This window comes from Bubalus bubalis, chromosome 15 (genome assembly GCF_019923935.1).
Source record: "Bubalus bubalis isolate 160015118507 breed Murrah chromosome 15, NDDB_SH_1, whole genome shotgun sequence".
Classification (NCBI taxonomy): Eukaryota; Metazoa; Chordata; class Mammalia; order Artiodactyla; family Bovidae; genus Bubalus; species Bubalus bubalis.
Window position 1 is genome coordinate 45,113,665 of NC_059171.1, and position 16,906 is coordinate 45,130,570.

At 36.6% G+C, this 16,906-nt stretch overlaps 1 protein-coding gene across 10 annotated transcripts in view; it reads left to right on the forward strand.

The window, feature by feature from the left end:
* STAU2 (staufen double-stranded RNA binding protein 2) overlaps positions 1–16,906 on the forward strand; it is a 305,674-nt gene that overhangs the window by 49,335 nt on the left and 239,433 nt on the right. For all 10 annotated transcript variants that reach the window (XM_045162802.1, XM_045162800.1, XM_045162797.1 and 7 more), the window contains one exon: positions 1,382–1,517. In XM_045162802.1, coding sequence (XP_045018737.1) covers positions 1,382–1,517 — 136 coding nt within the window. The remainder of the gene's footprint in view (positions 1–1,381; positions 1,518–16,906) is intronic.

A 16,906-nucleotide genomic window follows, 5' to 3' on the forward strand; every position in this document is an offset into this window, starting at 1 on the left:
CTGCCAGTTGTGCATTTGTGTCAGGCTCTACCACCCCTTGGCTGATACTGTGCCCCAGTTTCTCTTCTGCAATAAGTGGACCCATTTTTGTTAGTGATGAATGGAGTCTTAAATCTATGATGCAGAAGGCATGCTATGCTATGCTTAGGTTGCTCAGTTGTGTCCAACTCTGTGCGACCCCATGGACTGTAGCCCGCCAGGCTCCAGTCCACTGGAATGGGTTGCTATGCCCTCCTCCAGGGCATCTTCCGAACCCAGGTCTCCTGCTTTGCAGGCGGATTCTTTATTGTCTGAGCCACCAGGGAAGCCCAAGAATACTGGAGTGGGTAGCCTGTCCCTTCTCCAGGGGAACTTCGTGACCCAGGAATCGAACCAGGGTCTCCTGCATTGCAGGCAGATTCTTTACCAGCTGAGCTATAGGGGAGCCTGCAAAAGGCATAATTCAAATGAAATAATGCAGAATTAGACTGGAAATACATTTTACTTTCTATTAAGGCTTTAGGTTCATTTTTGTGATTTGTTATAATGTGTGCTGCAGCCCATGGGTTGCAAAGAGTTGGACATGACTTAGTGACTGAACAACAACATGTGGAACATATATATATATATATTTTTTAACTAAATAACCTTTTTTGCTACTTAAAGTTGACATAATAGTTGTACATTATTTGTGAATTATTATGGGATTTTTCAAATTTTTATAAAAGTAGAAAGAGTAAGATAGTGAACATCTCTGTACTTGTCATCAGGTACAACAGTTACCTACACATCCCATCTTACTTCTCATCTCTCTGTCCTCTGAATTATTTTAAAATAAATCTCAGATATGTCACTTCATCCATAAATGCTTCAGCATCTTTAAAGATTATTCACAGGACATTGTTTTATGTACTATTTTTTCCTATTGTTGTAGAAAAAATTTATTTTCACTAGATAAGTGCAAGAATTACTGATAACCCTGTATTTTTTGCTAATTTTAGTTGCTTGATTACCAAAATATAAATAAAAATATTCACAGATGATAATGGTTTTAATGATTAAAAATCATAAGCTTTCTGGAGGAAGTAACTGTCAAGTTCAATGGGTTTTATGACGTACAAACTAAGCGATTTATGAATGTTTTGTTTCTCTTCTTTTGAAATAGTGTAACTGTAAAGTTCAATTTTTGGTCATTACTGTACAGAAAATGTTGCAAAAACCCTGAAGAGATTTCATTAGAAATGACTTTCCTGTTTATGCAGCTTGTTTATGCGCCTCCTTAGACAAATCAGACAAGGGGCCAGCCACTCTTCTGTGCTAGTTATATGTAAAATAAACATACACTGGATGATTTATTATGGAAATATTTCATTTCTGTGCCTTTGGTATTTCTTTTAAACAGGTAGTATCACTCCAACTGTGGAACTGAATGGGCTTGCTATGAAAAGGGGAGAGCCTGCCATCTACAGGCCATTAGACCCAAAGCCTTTCCCCAATTATAGAGCTAATTACAACTTTCGGGGCATGTACAATCAGAGGTTTGTATGTCTTCTTTGGTTTTGTTCTTATTTATTATTTTATGCATATTATCAAAGTTTCTGAAACTCAAAAGGTATTTTTGTTGTAAAGAAAGTTCACTTGGGGTATTTTTCATGGAATATAGATATATCAGGCTTATAAAGTAATACATTTTAAAAAATAACTTTTACAGGAGCTCATGAGAGCCCTATGTTTGCTGCAGGCAGGACCACGCTTTAAAGTTGTTCCACAGTGTGCTGTGGAGTTTTCAGTTGTCTTGCTCATTTATTCAGCAAGCAGATGCTTTTAGCTTAATTAGTACTTTTCTTAATTTGTCTGAATACATTGCAAACATGACTGTTTATAACTTACAGGAAAGTTGTTAGGAGGATTTACTAAGTGTTTCTGCACATGGAATAATTTTGGGATAGTTTTAAGTGTAACAGAATTTTCTTTTGCACATGTGGCAGAATTCTGTAAAAAATCTTAGGGTTTTTATTTTTTTCCTGATTATTTATAAAAGTCATATGGCTCATTGTAGAGAATGTGGAAAATGCAGAAAGTAAAAAAATACAGATAATTTGCAAACCTAGAATTAAAGACCTTTAATATTTTGATGTGCTTTACATTCTTCTTGTTCTTTTCACACAAATATATTTAACCAAATATAAATTATCCTTTATATGCAATTCTGTCTTAGTTTATGGAAGTATAATATAGGAACAGTAAAACACACGAGTCTTGAATGTACCTCTTGATGACTTTATTGTTTTATTTATGGACCTATGTATTCATAGCTTATTTGATGACCTTTCACATCTGTGTGTCCTCATGTGATCATCACCTATCACGCTCCAGAACACTTCCATCCCCCTGAGAGTTTCCTCACACCTATTTGCACTTGGTATTCTTCCTCCCAGAAGTAATAACCACTCTTCTATCTCCATAGATTAGTTTTGCCTGTCCTTGAACTTACATAGACTCCTACAGCTTTTATTCTTTGTGTCTGGCTTTTTTCACTTCATAATAATGGTTTTCTTGTTTTGTTTGTTTTTAGTTTTTGATTTTTGGGATTCATCCATGTTGCTTATACCTAGGTTCTACCATTTTTTTAATTGCTGAATAATGTTCTTTGTATGAATTATCATCATTTGTTCATTTTGAACGTGGAGTATTACACCTTCTTTTCACTTAATAGGGGTATCATTTTTCATATCTTTAACCTTTGAAAAACAGTTTTGATGGCTATATTCATATGGTTGAGGTATACTTTACAAGAATTTAGTAAAGTGTAAACAAGACTTGTTTACAAGACTTTAAGTGCATTAAGTATATGCATTAAGTATATTAATGATAAGTATATTAAAAAACACCTGTTTTTGATCATCTAGATTGTTCCTCCCCCTTTTTTTGGACAATTATAAATAATGTTTCAGTAAAAAATCTTTATATGCAAGTTTTTGTTTATATCATTATTTCCTTAAGATAGATTACTATAAGGGGAGTATTGGGTTAAAAAGAATAATATAAAACCAATACAATATTGTAAAGTTTAAAAATAAAATAAAAAAAAAGAATAATATATTACCCAATTACATTAAAGTTTATACTATAAATTTCTTATAGTGTATTTCACACTATTCTGACAACATTGAGCTTAAAACACAGTCTTGATAGTTAAAAAGTGGTATGTTTAAGTTTTTTGGTTTTATTGATAACCTGTTAGGCTCAACAGTTTTTTAAATAAATATTTATTAGTTACTTGTCCATTTTAATTGGCTAATTTTGATTGCATTGCTTAATTTGTCTTCAGATGTTTGTGTGTTGAGGATATTAGCATTAAGAATATTTGTTTGATTTTCCTGTTTTTTAAAAATGGCTTTTTTAGTTTTGTTTTTTAATGTACTCCAATTAATGTTATATGGCATAATCTATAAAATTTTTGGTGTGATTTCTCCCACTGCTTCTATGCTTAAGAAATTATTTCTCATGTTTGATCAGACATTTGTTGATGCTTAAAATTGTTTTTAAATCGAGGCATAATTGGCGTGCAGCGCTGTGTAAGCTGAAGATGTAGAGAGCACGGACCTGATGCATTTATACTGCAGTATGGGTGCCACTGTAGTGTGAGCTTGTAGCCTCTGTCCAGTCACATAATTACCATTCCTTTTAGTGTTGGGATGCTGTTGCTTTCAAAAGCATTTTGTGTATTTGCTGACAAATTATTACCGTTCAGATAGGACAAGTTATTTGTTTAATCAATAGATAATCTAATACTTTTTGGTGTCTTGCTTGGTAGTGGAAAAATTACCATTCACGATTCAGTCTTACTCAAATAATAAATGGCTCATTTAAATATTGTTGTTCAAGTTCTCTAAGAAAAACTTCCACCCCTTTCTCTTTCCTCTCCAGTGTATCTGGGGGGGATTTACTTTATAGTCCTGGTGAGAAGGGAGGGTGCCTCTCCCCCCTACCCCCTCTTAGTGCTGGCTCATGTGGTCTTTGTGGTGTGATGTCTCTTGTCCACCAAGTAGCTGATTCCTCTCTTGTCTGCCCTGCTGAACCCTGCAGTTGGTGACTTGTCCATCTTTTCCCCTCAGGTAATGCTGTCGGAGAGTATTGACCATTTTCCTCTTGCCCTTTTGGACTAAGCTCTTAGATCTCCTTGTCTCCTTTGGATGTGGTTCGATTCTCATCCTCTTCTGTCTAACTGGAGCATACACTGCCAGGCTTACCAGCCCTCAACTTGGTGTCCATGCTGCATGGGAAGCACGAGAAATATACCATTTCTCTTATGGTTGCTTTGCTTCCCTTTTTTCTGTTACATATCCTTGCCTTTCTCACCAGTCTGAGGTTACTGAATATAAATACAATTACTTGCCTGCTTGAGCACAACAGATAGGTTTGATCACCTGAGATAGGAACACCTTGTCAATTTTATACTTATAAGATACTTTTCTTTTAATGTAATATAATGAATATTCAAGAGAATATTATATTTAAAGCATAATGTATTTTGATATCTGTAGTCCTTTATTTGAAGTAAAGTTTTTGATTAGTGAACTTACTACTTTTAAATGAAAGCAGTCTAGTGCTAAAGCAATGAAAAAATCAGACAGTAATTTCTGTCTTAGGTGAGGTGACTATTTTGATCAAGGCCTAGGAGCAGAGGGAATAAGCAGTGTCAATGCTAAGAGAGAGGGGAGAACTTTGAGGCAGAAGAAAAAGCAGCACAAAGCCTGGTGCCTCGATGCTGCCCCCAGGAGGCCAGTGTGGCTGGACTGGCCTGGGCCTGGAGGAGAGAAGTGAGGCTGTGAGGATGTGACAGGAGTCAGGTGGTTTGCTGGTGGTTTAGTTGCTAAGTTGTGTCTGACTCTTGTGACCCCATGGATTGTGGCCCACCAGGCTCCTCTCTCCATGGAGTTCTCCAGGCAAGAATACTGGAGTGGGTTGCCATTTTCTTCTCCAAGGGATCTTCCGGACCCAGGAATCGAACCCAGGCCTCCTTGCATTGCAGACAGTTGGTTTAGTTTGATTTTTTCCCCCATTTTAGATTTTCTATTAAGTGAGTGCTAAGTTGCTTCAGTCATGTCTGACTGCATTTGTGCTAAGTTGCTTCAGTCATGTCTGACTGCGATCCTATGGACTGTAGCCTTCCAGGCTCCTCTGTCCATGGGATTTTTCCAGGCAAGAATACTGGAGTGGGTTGCCGTGCCCTTCTTCAGCGGATTCTTCCCGACCTAGGGATTGAACCTCCATTTCTTATGTCTCCCACCTTGCCAGGCCGGTTCTTTACCACTAGCGCCACCTTAAGAACATTGTCATTTTTTCATTCTTGGCAATTTCTGGTTTCAAGGTCTGATTCCATGGTTGTCATGAGGCTGTAAGAATTTTTTAACAACTTCTCCAAACGATTATGCCTTAAGCGGTTCCCATTTAATGGATCAAGTGGACTCTTCTTCAGATTTTTGAAGAGTCTTTAGAATTTTCTGCAGATCATAAAAAGGGTAAAAAGAAAATAAGGAAGTACTGGTAAACAACCAAACCATGTTTCAACCTAAACACTCTGCTCACAAAAGGGCAAACCTACCCATTACTTATTAGGCTGTTAATGTTATGGTTTCATATATGATCTTAATTTGCAGGTGACAACACCTGTGTGTGTGACAGGGGATTTGGAACCAAAGATCAGAGGAGACGCTCTTCTCCTTGTCAGACTCCAGATGAATTGGTAGCTTTTTACTAAGGCAGGTTCTGAAAGGTTAAGAAGTCAAAGAGACAGGTGTCATTTAGAGGGAATTTTGAAAAGATCTTTTCATTTTCTGTTTAAAATAATATTATTTAATAATTAGATATTACTCATGCCTTTTTTGTTTTAAATTCTTTTCTGGTTAGGTTTCTCACTTGAACCTATTCAAAGGCCTAAACAGGAAAAGGTCTCCCTCCCCGAGCCTGCCTCATTTTATGTTGATTGGGGGAAGAGGATTTATCCATGAGCAAACTCTGTGTATACAACTCGAATTCTGAAATACCTGGGTCTCCTTCTAATGTACCCAAGATGTTTGAAAATGAATACATCCAGGATATCTTTTTCTTTCTCATTTGGGGTAGTGTTAACTGATAGGAAGTTGAATGCACACAGAAGTTTATATGACAGTACAAGATGTAAGATTGGTGAACATTTTATACTTTTGTTTATATTTTTGTAATAAAGACTTACATTATCTCAAGGAGTAGAATGGCTGAAATCAGGCCTCCTGCAAATAGTTGATTAGGTTTTTTGTATTCGCAGATTAAAAAAGCCTTATTGCAGGGCTAATGGCCAGAAATCCCCCTGGTCTACTGATGCAGATAGTCAAAGGGCCACAACTCAAACTGTATAGGCTGAACATGGGAATTTCTCTATGTGTAACTGGACGTCTCTTGGGGAAACTTTCAGGCCTGGTAAACTGTAGGGCTTTCACCCTCATTTTCCGTTTCTCTCTTTCTAGCTCTTGTCTCATTTTTCCTCTGCTTGACTTGATTTTCAAAAACACTGGCTTCCATTTGCTATACCTCATAGGCCACATAGCCCTTAGACTTGTACTAGACGAGGACCACATTTTTGTTTCTGGATAGCTCTTAGACAAGTTCCAGGTAATCTGTTCATCCCAGAATTTGTCAACCTGGAGAAACAAGGTAGTCCCATCCAAACTGCTCTTCAGAGCACAGTTATTTTATAGAGTTGCTCCCTGAAGGCAAAGATTCAGAGGGAAAATTATTTCCATTATAGTCAGAATATTTGGTTCAAGTCCTTGTTCTGATGCCTTCAATCATATGATCTTGGGCAAGGCTCTCGACCTCCCTTACTTTCCTCTTTTGCAAGATTGCACTCATTCAGCAAACATTTATCTAATGACTACTCTTTGCCACATGTTGTGTTAGAGTAGATAATTTGGTGAAAGACAATATGGTAGACTATAGTTGGCTAGAGGAGGAAGACAGTGAAGAGGAACTAACAGAGTGATAGATATCTCCATAGACTGCTATGGAAACATTGAGAGTAAGCACCTCACTCAGATTGGGGAATTAAAGAAGCCAATTGACTTGGAATTGGCTTTGAACTGAATTGACAGAAGGAATTGACACTTGAACTGAATCTTCGAGGTTAATAAGGCATCAGCCAGCTGAAGAAGGTTAAAAAAAGCAATCTAGATTTTGGGAACAAGGGCAAGGAATCCTGAGAAGTTTAGTTTATTCATGGACATGCAGGCAGTTTGGTTTGAATGGAATAAAGAGGCTGAAGTTCAGGCAGGTCGCTAATCTGGATGTCCTCAAGTGGCATGCCAAGAGATTTAGAGGTTATCCTGGAGTTGATTGGGAGCCTTGAAAGGATTTTAAGTTGAGAGATAAAATAATTGTATATTTGTCTTCTAAATAATTGCTTTTGCACTATATGGGAAATAGTTTGGATAGGCTTAAAGTTTAGGGGAGAAGGTGCATTACAAGGATGCTGTAATTCAGGCTTAATGTGATGAGAACCTGAAAGTGAAATGTAATTAATAAGCTATTTCATGACCTAAAATCCAGTTATTTCTAGTTTTACTCATAATTAACATAATGAAATTAAATCAGCTCAGATGCTTCAGAAAATCTGTTTCACCTATCAAATTTCTACTAACAGCCATAGCTGTCCACAAAGTTCTAAGTCTCACAGATTTATCTCCCAGGGAAAACTGGAGACCATGAAGCCTCAAGCAGTACCTGGATCTGCCTATAGGGACAAGTTTAACTTGCTATGACTCATACTACACATGCTAAGAGAAAGCAACTTTTCTAACCTAGCTACCAGTGACTGGACCAGGACCTGGACACATTAGCCAAAAGCAACCAAATACTGTCTTGACAAACACCAAGCACACCTGACGACAAGGGGAACTTGGCATAGAAGCGTGCCATGAAATTGTTCTAAATGGAATGACAGCAATCCAATATAACCAAACTCTTTGAGGAAAGAAGCTTAAATACTAGATGAATGAATAACAGACATGTCACTCAAACTTAGGTTGTATCCTAAACAATGCCATTTTATCCAAGATAATATTACATATCCCTATTATGGAAGCTGCTAAGTTGCTTCAGTCATGTCCGACTCTGTGCGACCCCATAGACGGAAGCCCACCAGGCTCCACTGTCCCTGGGATTCTCCAGGCAAGAACACTGGAGTGGATTGCCATTTCCTTCTCCAATGCATGAAAGTGAAAAGTGAAAGTGAAGTCACTCAGTCGTGTCCGACTCTTCGCGACCCCATGGACCTCAGCCCACCAGGTTCCTCCGCCCATGGGATTTTCCAGGCAAGAGTACTGGAGTGGGGTGCCATTGCCTTCTCCGTATTATGGAAGCCCTAGACCCTAAAACTCCTCTTTCCATATGTACTCCCAACAAACCCTCAATGCCAAAGATAAATCTTCTAATACCCTTCACTGAGGCTTTAAAGAGTGATAAAATGGACTCTTTATAAGGATCTCATATTCAGTTGAAACTGAACATAGTCAAAACCGAATTCCTCCTCTCTCCAAAGGTCTACTCCAACTCCTCTCACTGTGAACACTATTACAACATATGTGAAAGTCACCCTTCATGGCCTCTATCATGCAGTCCCCAAGTCTGCCTCCTAAATATCTAGTCACTGTCCCCTCTTCTCCATCTTCAAAGTTTATAGGCTGATGACTAGCTGCTAATTATTATGTTGGCTTACTAGGTATTTTGAGCCTGTTTAAACAATCAATCTGTTACCAGTTTGTAATGCCTTTCTCAAAAGTATGTTGGAAAGTAGAACAGTTGAGAAATTGAATGTTTGTAAGGCAGTGGCACCCCACTCCAGTACTCTTGCCTGGAAAATCCCATGGACGGAGGGGCCTGGTAGGCTGCAGTCTATGGGGTCGCTAAGAGTCGAACACGACTGAGTGACTTCACTTTCACTTTTCACTTTCATGCATTGGAGAAGGAAATGTCAACCCACTCCAGTATTCTTGCCTGGAGAATCCCAGGGATGGAGGAGCCTAGTAGGCTGCCGTCTATGGTGTCGCACAGAGTCGGACACGACTGAAGTGACTTAGCAGCAGTAGTATTAACAAGTACAGAGCTACAATTTTGCTTTCTGCCACTAGATGGCGCTTGTGTACTGATAAAACAACCTACAGACTTTTTAAGTTCTCTTTGGTTAATACTCCAAGGCTTATGTTTATTGATTAGTGACAGGTTAAATTATATAAAATTGCCAGTTTTGACCTTGCTTTGACCTGTAAATATTACAGTTTCGTATAGTTCAACCTAATCGGAAAAATTTAGCTAAGTACATAATTCTAAAGCCTCTTGGATAAGTGAAATAAATCATTTCAGTTCAGTCACTCAGTCATGTCCGACTCTTTGCGGCCTCATGGACTGCAGCACGCCAGGCTTCCCTGTCCATCATCAACTCCTGGAGCTTGTTCAAACTCACGTCCATTGAGTTGGTGATGCCATCCATCTCAAATAAATATGAAGTGGTAAAAAGCAGAAATTCATTCTAAATCTGATTTTACCTGTTATGTATTATATTTCTTGGTTTGTTGAATATATTCTTTCTCTTTTATCATATGCTTTATTCATGAAATGTATGTCAGAACTTTTCAAAATGATACTTCTTTTAAAAATGGTATTTTTTTTATGAAGATATCACTGTATAGAATAGATGTAGAACTGAAAGACTGCAAGACAAAACTTTCAATACTTCCTCATATTTTTATATAGGATTATATTAATTAAATTAGGGATGCTTTTCATTCTGGGAAATAAGTCTAAACCCATAATAAAGAAATATTAAACTCTCATAAGCCAGAAAAGAGAATTTGAATAGGTTACCAAAGCAAAAATGAGGGAGAATGAACTGGAATTCAATGAAGCCAGGAATCAGTGAGCCAGGGAGATAAAGGTAAAGGAAGAATTATTTGGGTCAGAAGCTCTTGTCTTAGGCAGTCTTATTTAAAATTAAGAAGAAGAACTAGTAACTGAAAGAAAAATAAAGAATAGGAACTACTGTACATTGTAACCCTTTAAATAAAACTAATTGGTTAAACTAGATGCAACACTCTTCATTTTATGAAATTGAAATATAGCTTTTTTCTTTGAAGTGCAATATGAAGAGGGTCTCTCAACATGTTTCCCCAAGTATAGGGTAAAAATCAAATTATTAAAAAATATTTTGGGGGTTTATGTTCTGGCTGTGATGAAATAACTGGGACTAGATTTACCCTCTCACTATAAAATCTAGAAAACCTGGATATATTTTTTATATTATATATGAAGTGATATGATATGAAGAGAAGTTGTGGTGAGTTAAAGATGTATATTGATGCAGGGCAAAAAAAGAATAGTTAAAAATACAATAGTGGAGATAAAATGGGATCATAAAAAACTGTAATCTAGAAGAAGGCAGAAAAAAGGTAGAAAAAGGAGTAATGAACTCATAAATAGAAAACAAAGAACAATGTGATAGATCTAAACCCAATTATATTGATAATTATGTTAAGTGTAAATGGTCTAAAATACTGGTTAAAAGTTAGAGTGTCAGATTGTATAAGACAGCAGGAGATACAACTATATGATGTATAAAGAAATCTACTTTATTTAAAAATATTAAAAAAAAATTTTTTTATTTTTTATCAGGTATAACCAATTAACAATGTTGTAAGAGTTTCAGGTGAACAGTGAAGGGGCTCAGCCATACATATACATGTATCCATTCCCCCCAAACTCTGCTCCCATTCAGGCTGCCACATAACATTGAGAAGAGTTCCCTGTGCTATATAGTAGGTCCTTGTTGGTTATCCATTTTAAATATAGCAGTGTATACATGTCCATCCCAAACTCCTTAACTATCCCTTCCGTCCATCCTTCATCCCCACCCTGTAACCATAAATTCATTCTTTAAGTCTGTGAGTCTGTTTCTGTTTCGTAAGTAAGTTCACCTTTATCTAAAGAAACCAATTTTAAATATAAAGACATAGATTGGTTAAAAGGATGGGAAATGATATTCTGTGCAATCATTAATTATAATAAAGCTGGAGTGGCTATATCAGATAACGTAGACTTCAGGACAAGGAATATGACAAGGTATAAAATTATCAGTGATAAAAGGGTAAAATCATCAAGAAGACTTAACAGTTCTAAATATACATGCACCTACTAACAGGCTTTAGAATAAGTTAATAGAAATACATACTGCTGCTACTATGGACTGAATTATGTACTCCCAAGATTCACACCCCCCAAAGTAATGGTATTTGGAGATAGGATCTTTGGAGGGTAATTAAGCTTAGATAGATCATGAGGGTGGGGCCCTCAGTGTGGAATTAGTGTCCTTATAAGGACAGCCACAGACAGCTGGCTCTCTGCACTTTGCCCCTCCCCCTATGTGAGGACATAAGAAGTTGGCTGTCTACAAGCCAGAAAGAGAGCTCTTTCATCAGAAACTGGCCATGCTGGCACCTTGATCTTGGACATCTGGCTTTCCACAACTGAGAGGAATTTAATTCCTGATTAAGCCTCCCAGTCAATGGTAAGTTATTAGGACAGCTCAAGCTAAGACATTGATAGAATTCATTAACACTGTCATCCAGGGTTATGAAACCCTCCTTCAATAACAGCAGACTATACATTATTTCCAAGTGCACATGCAGTGTTCAGCAAGACAGGATATGCTGTGCTATTAGACAATTTTCAATAAATTTAAGAGACTTGAAATGATACAGACTCTGTCATCTGACCACAAAGGGAAAAAGTTAGAAATATCATAAAAATATCTGGTAAATTCTATAAATATTTGGAAATTTAATGACACATTTCTAAGTAATGCATGAGTCAAAGGAGAAGTCACAAAGAATACTAGAGAAGTATTTTGAACTAAATTAAGGTAAAAATGAAACATTGAAATATGTGGGTGCAGCTGAAGTTGTGCTTGGAGGAGAATGTATATTTTTAAATGCTTACATGAGGAAAAACAGATCCAAAATTAATGCTTTAGGTTTCTCCCATAAGAAACTGGAAAAAGAAGAGCACATTAAATATCAAAATACAGAGAAGGAAATGGGAAAAATAGGAGCAAAAGGTGATGACATTGAAAACGGAAAAACAACTGAAAAAAAAATCTCAGTGAAATCAATGAAATAAAAAGTAATTCTGGGAAAAGATCTATAACATGATAAATTTCTAGCTAGACCAACAAAAGAGAGATTGTGAACATATATTACTGCCAATATCAGGACTAAAAGAGGGAATTCTACTGATACCAAAAGAATTATAAGGGAACCTTATGAATGACTATTTCTAGATTTGATCACTTAGATCATTGGTTGGCAAGCTGTGACCTGTAGGTTCATTGCCTGTACTTTTATTCGAACATAGCCATGTCCATGTATTCATATATTGTTTTGGGCTGCAACTGTAACAGTGTTGAATAGTTGTGACAGACTATATATATATGCCCTGCAAGCTTAAAGTGTTTACTATCTGGTTCTTTAAGGAAAAGTTGACTGACTTAGGTGCAAATTTGTAAGAAGGCACAAATGACCAAAACTGACTTAAAGACAATTAGAAAAATCTCAGTAAACCCTATTAAAGAAGTTGAGTTTATTTTAGAAACTTGGCCAGAAAGAAAATTCAAATTGCAAACGAGTTCACTAATAATTTCTACCAACATTTGAGGAGGAAATACTGTCATTATCTCAGAAAACAGAGAAAAAGAACACTTCCCAATTCATTTTATGAGGCCAGTGTTGTCTTGTACCAAAATGAGTCAAAAAACTTAAAACTTGAGATCAGTATCCTTCATCATCACAGATAGAAAAACCCTTAACAAAATATTAGCAATTTAAATTCAGTAATATTTAAATCATACAATACACATGATTAAATGGAGTTTATCTTAGGAAAGCATTAACCATATTTATAAAGGTGAAAAACCATATGAGCACCTTATTAAACACAGAAAAAGCATTTGATGAAAGTCAGAAATCGTTCATGATATAGACTCATCAAACTAGGAATGCCAGAGAACTTAGTCTAATAAAGGACTTCTCTAACCAACCTCTAGCTAACATGTTTTGTAGTGAGAGATAGAATACTTTTTAAGATGAAGAACAAGACAGTGATGCATACTTCTGTTCGACATTGTGCTTGAGTTCTAGCAAGTTCAGGAAGAAGAAGAAATAAATAGAAAATATTGGAAAAGAAGAAATAAAACTCTTTATTTGCAAATTACATAATCATGTATGTAGAAAATTATAAGAAAACACAAAAGCTACTGAAATAGAGGAGTTGAGCAAGATCACAGGTTACAAGATCAAAAAATTACAGTATTAATTTTTATACAAAAAAATCAACAGTATTTCTGTTTAATAGTAAAGAACAGCCAGAAAATTTAAAAAGCATAAAAACATATACTCGGGCTTAAATGTAGGAAAATATGTGCATAATCTGTATACTTATAGTGAAAAAATATTGCTCAAGCTAAAGAACAGTTGATATTATTAAGATATCAATTTTCCTAAAGTTAACATGAAGATGTGATAAAATCTCAATCAAAACCCTAGCAGGTTTTTTTGTGAAATAGTAAGATAAAAGTAACGTTTAAATGGAGATGCAAAGGATCTAGAGTAGTGAAAACAATTTTGAAAAGGATGAATAAATTTGGAGATCTCACACCACCTGACTTCAAAATTTACTGTAAACCTACAGTAATCAAGACAGTGAAATATTGGCATGGGGAATAATATATGATCATTCCTAGGTATCCATGGGGAGTGAGTTCTAGAACCCCAATCCCAGCCCCTGCAAATATCATAATCCAATGATGCTCTCAAGTCCTTTATATAAAATGATGCAGTTTTTGCATATAATCTGTATACATTCTCTCATACTTTAAATCATCTCTAGATTACTTATAATCCCTAATACAATGTAAATGCTATATAAATAGTTGCTAGGGCGTGTGGTAAATTCAAGTTTTGCTTTTTTGGGACTTTCTGGAGTTTTTTTTTTTAATATATTTTCTGCACATGGTTGGTTGAATCCAAGGATGTGTATGTAACCCACAGATAATGAAGGCCGACTGTGTAGGTCAGTGGAACAGAATAGAACAGAAGTTGGCAAACTAGGGCCCATGGACCAAATCTTTCCTGCCTGCTTTTGCATGGTTTGTAATCTAAGAATGTTTTTTACATTTTAAAATGGTTGAGGAAAAGAAATCCAAAGAGTGATATTTTATAACATATGAAAATTAGATGAAATTCAGATTTTAAGGTCTGTTAGTGAAGTTTTATTAGAACACAGCCATGATTATTTGTTTGTCTTTTCTGTGTAGCTGCTGTCTTGCTGCATTAGCAGAGTTGAGTAGGTATAGCAGAAGTTTTATGGCTTGCAAAGCCCAGAATATTTGTCATCTGGCCCTGTATAGAAGTTTGCTGATCCCAGGAATATAAAGTCAAGAAATAAACATACCCACATATGGTCAATTTGTTTTGTTTTCAAAATTAATTTCAGCGAAGGTGTTAATAGGCAGAGTCTACTCCTTCCAACAACCAGTGGTAAAACAGTTTAGTATCCAGATGGGAAAAAGTGATCCTCAACACTTACCTCACACCATAGACAAAATTAATTAGAAATAGATCATAGACCTCCATGTAAAAAGCTGTAAACTTTCTAGAAGAAAGTGTTTTGTTACTTTGGAGACCGAGATTTGGAGCACAAAGAACGCAAATCATAGAAGAAAAAATTGAGATATTGAACTTCATCAAAATTTAAAACTTCTACTACCCCAGAGTCACAGTTTTAAGAGGGAAAAAGTCTGCCGCACTCGCACGCTGTGATGGCCCTCTTGTCTGCGGAGTGTGTTTCTCTCTGAATAAATTCACCTCTTACCTTTAAAAAAAAAAAAGTGCAAAAGTGATGGGGAAATTCCTTGGTAGTCCAATGGTTGTGCCCCTCTACTGCAGGGGGCACAAGTTCGTCACTGGTCGGGGAACTAAAATCCCATGTACCATGTGGTGTGGCTAAAACAAAAAACTCGAAAAAGCAGGACAGACTGGAAAAAAAAATTGTAGTGCTTATGTTGACAGGATTTGAATCCAGAATGATATAAACGAACACAAGAAGACAAGTGTGAGCAAAATATTTGACTAGACACTTCAATGAAGAGATAAAGAATGGCTAAGAAGCACATGAAAAGATGCTTGAAATCACTAGTTATCAGGGAAATGTGGCATAAAATAGCTAAAATTTTAAAAGGTTGCAAGGAATTTCCTGGCAGTCCGGTGGTTAGGCTTCTGTGCTCTCAGAGCTGTGGGTCCAGGTTCAGTACCTGGTTGGGGAACTAAGATCCCACAAGCCACGCAGCCAAAACAAACATACTCCCTCCCCAATTAAAAAAAAGCCAAAGAGGCTGATAATACCAAGTATCAGGGTGGAATGACTGGCGCCCTTGTAATTACCGCTGGGAATATTAATGGTATAGCCATTCTATCGTGGTTTGTCACTCTAGTTAAATATACACTTACATGCCATCCAGCAGTTCCACTCTGGTATTTACCTAAGCGGAAAGAAAATATGTGGCTATTCAAAGACTTGTTCATGCATGTTTGTAGCATTTTTTCTTTGTAATAGCCCTGAGAAGGGGACGACAGAGGATGAGATGGCTGGATGGCATTACTGACTTGATGGACATGAGTTTGAGGGAACTCCGGGAGGTGGTGATGGACAGGGAGGCCTGGCGTGCTTCGATTCATGGTGTCGCAAAGAGTCGGACATGACTGAGCAACTGAACTGAACTGAACTGAGCTGAACAGCCCTGAACTGGTCATATCCAATAGCCCTGAACTGGTCATATCCACCACCAGGTAAATGCTTAAATTGTGTCATACCCATGGCATGGAATACTACTTGGAAGTAGCACTTCTGATCCAAGTCACAGTATGGGTGAGTCCCCACAACATTATGCTGAACCAAAGAAGCCAGATGCATAGTGTATATACTAGAAGATTCTATTTTTGTGACATTTTAGAAAAAGCAAAAGTAATCTGTTGTGACAAAAAAAGTGGGAATTTCTTTTCCAACGTACCAGTGCTTTTCTCTGGGTCATAGAAATATTCTATATCTAGATTTTTAGTTCAGTTCAGTCTCTCTGTCATGTCCTACTCTTTGCGACCCCGTGGACTGCAGCACGCCAGGCCTCCCTGTCTTATCACCAACTCCCAGAGTTTACCCAAACTGTCTAGATTTTGGTGATTGTTAAATAGATTATGTAAAAACTCATTAGTTATGAGCTTGAAGTAGGCCTATTTCATTATATGTAAAATACACCTCAATAAAGTTGACTTAACAATACATTTTGTAATTCTCAATTTTCTTTGACGCTAAAAATATTTCTCAGAAAGCATCTGATTTTTGCCTCTCAAGCATTTGGCTAAAACCATTATAAATGTCTTACTAGGGGCTAAAGTAATATTTACCTCATAGAGTGAGGCTAAAATGTCTATTAATTGCTTAGCTTCTGCCTTTCTTCAATAAATGGTATTTAATTGTTAGCCTTTATTATATTATGGGTAATATTGTTTAGTTACAAATGCATACTCTGGAGTTGAAATGGTAGCTGTGTGGATTTGAGCAGGTTACTCAAACATTCTCATTCTCAGTTAACTCACCTATAAATTGGAGAAAATAAATTTTGCATCCTCATAAGGGTAGTTTTCAGAATTAAACTAACAATTCCGTGACCACACATGGCCCATTACCTTACATTACCATAATGTTTTTAGTTCCTTAAAAATAATTTAAATAACTGTGCATTTGTTCCAGGACATTATTTTGAGAGGTTTTCAAAATTTCATTTCTATCC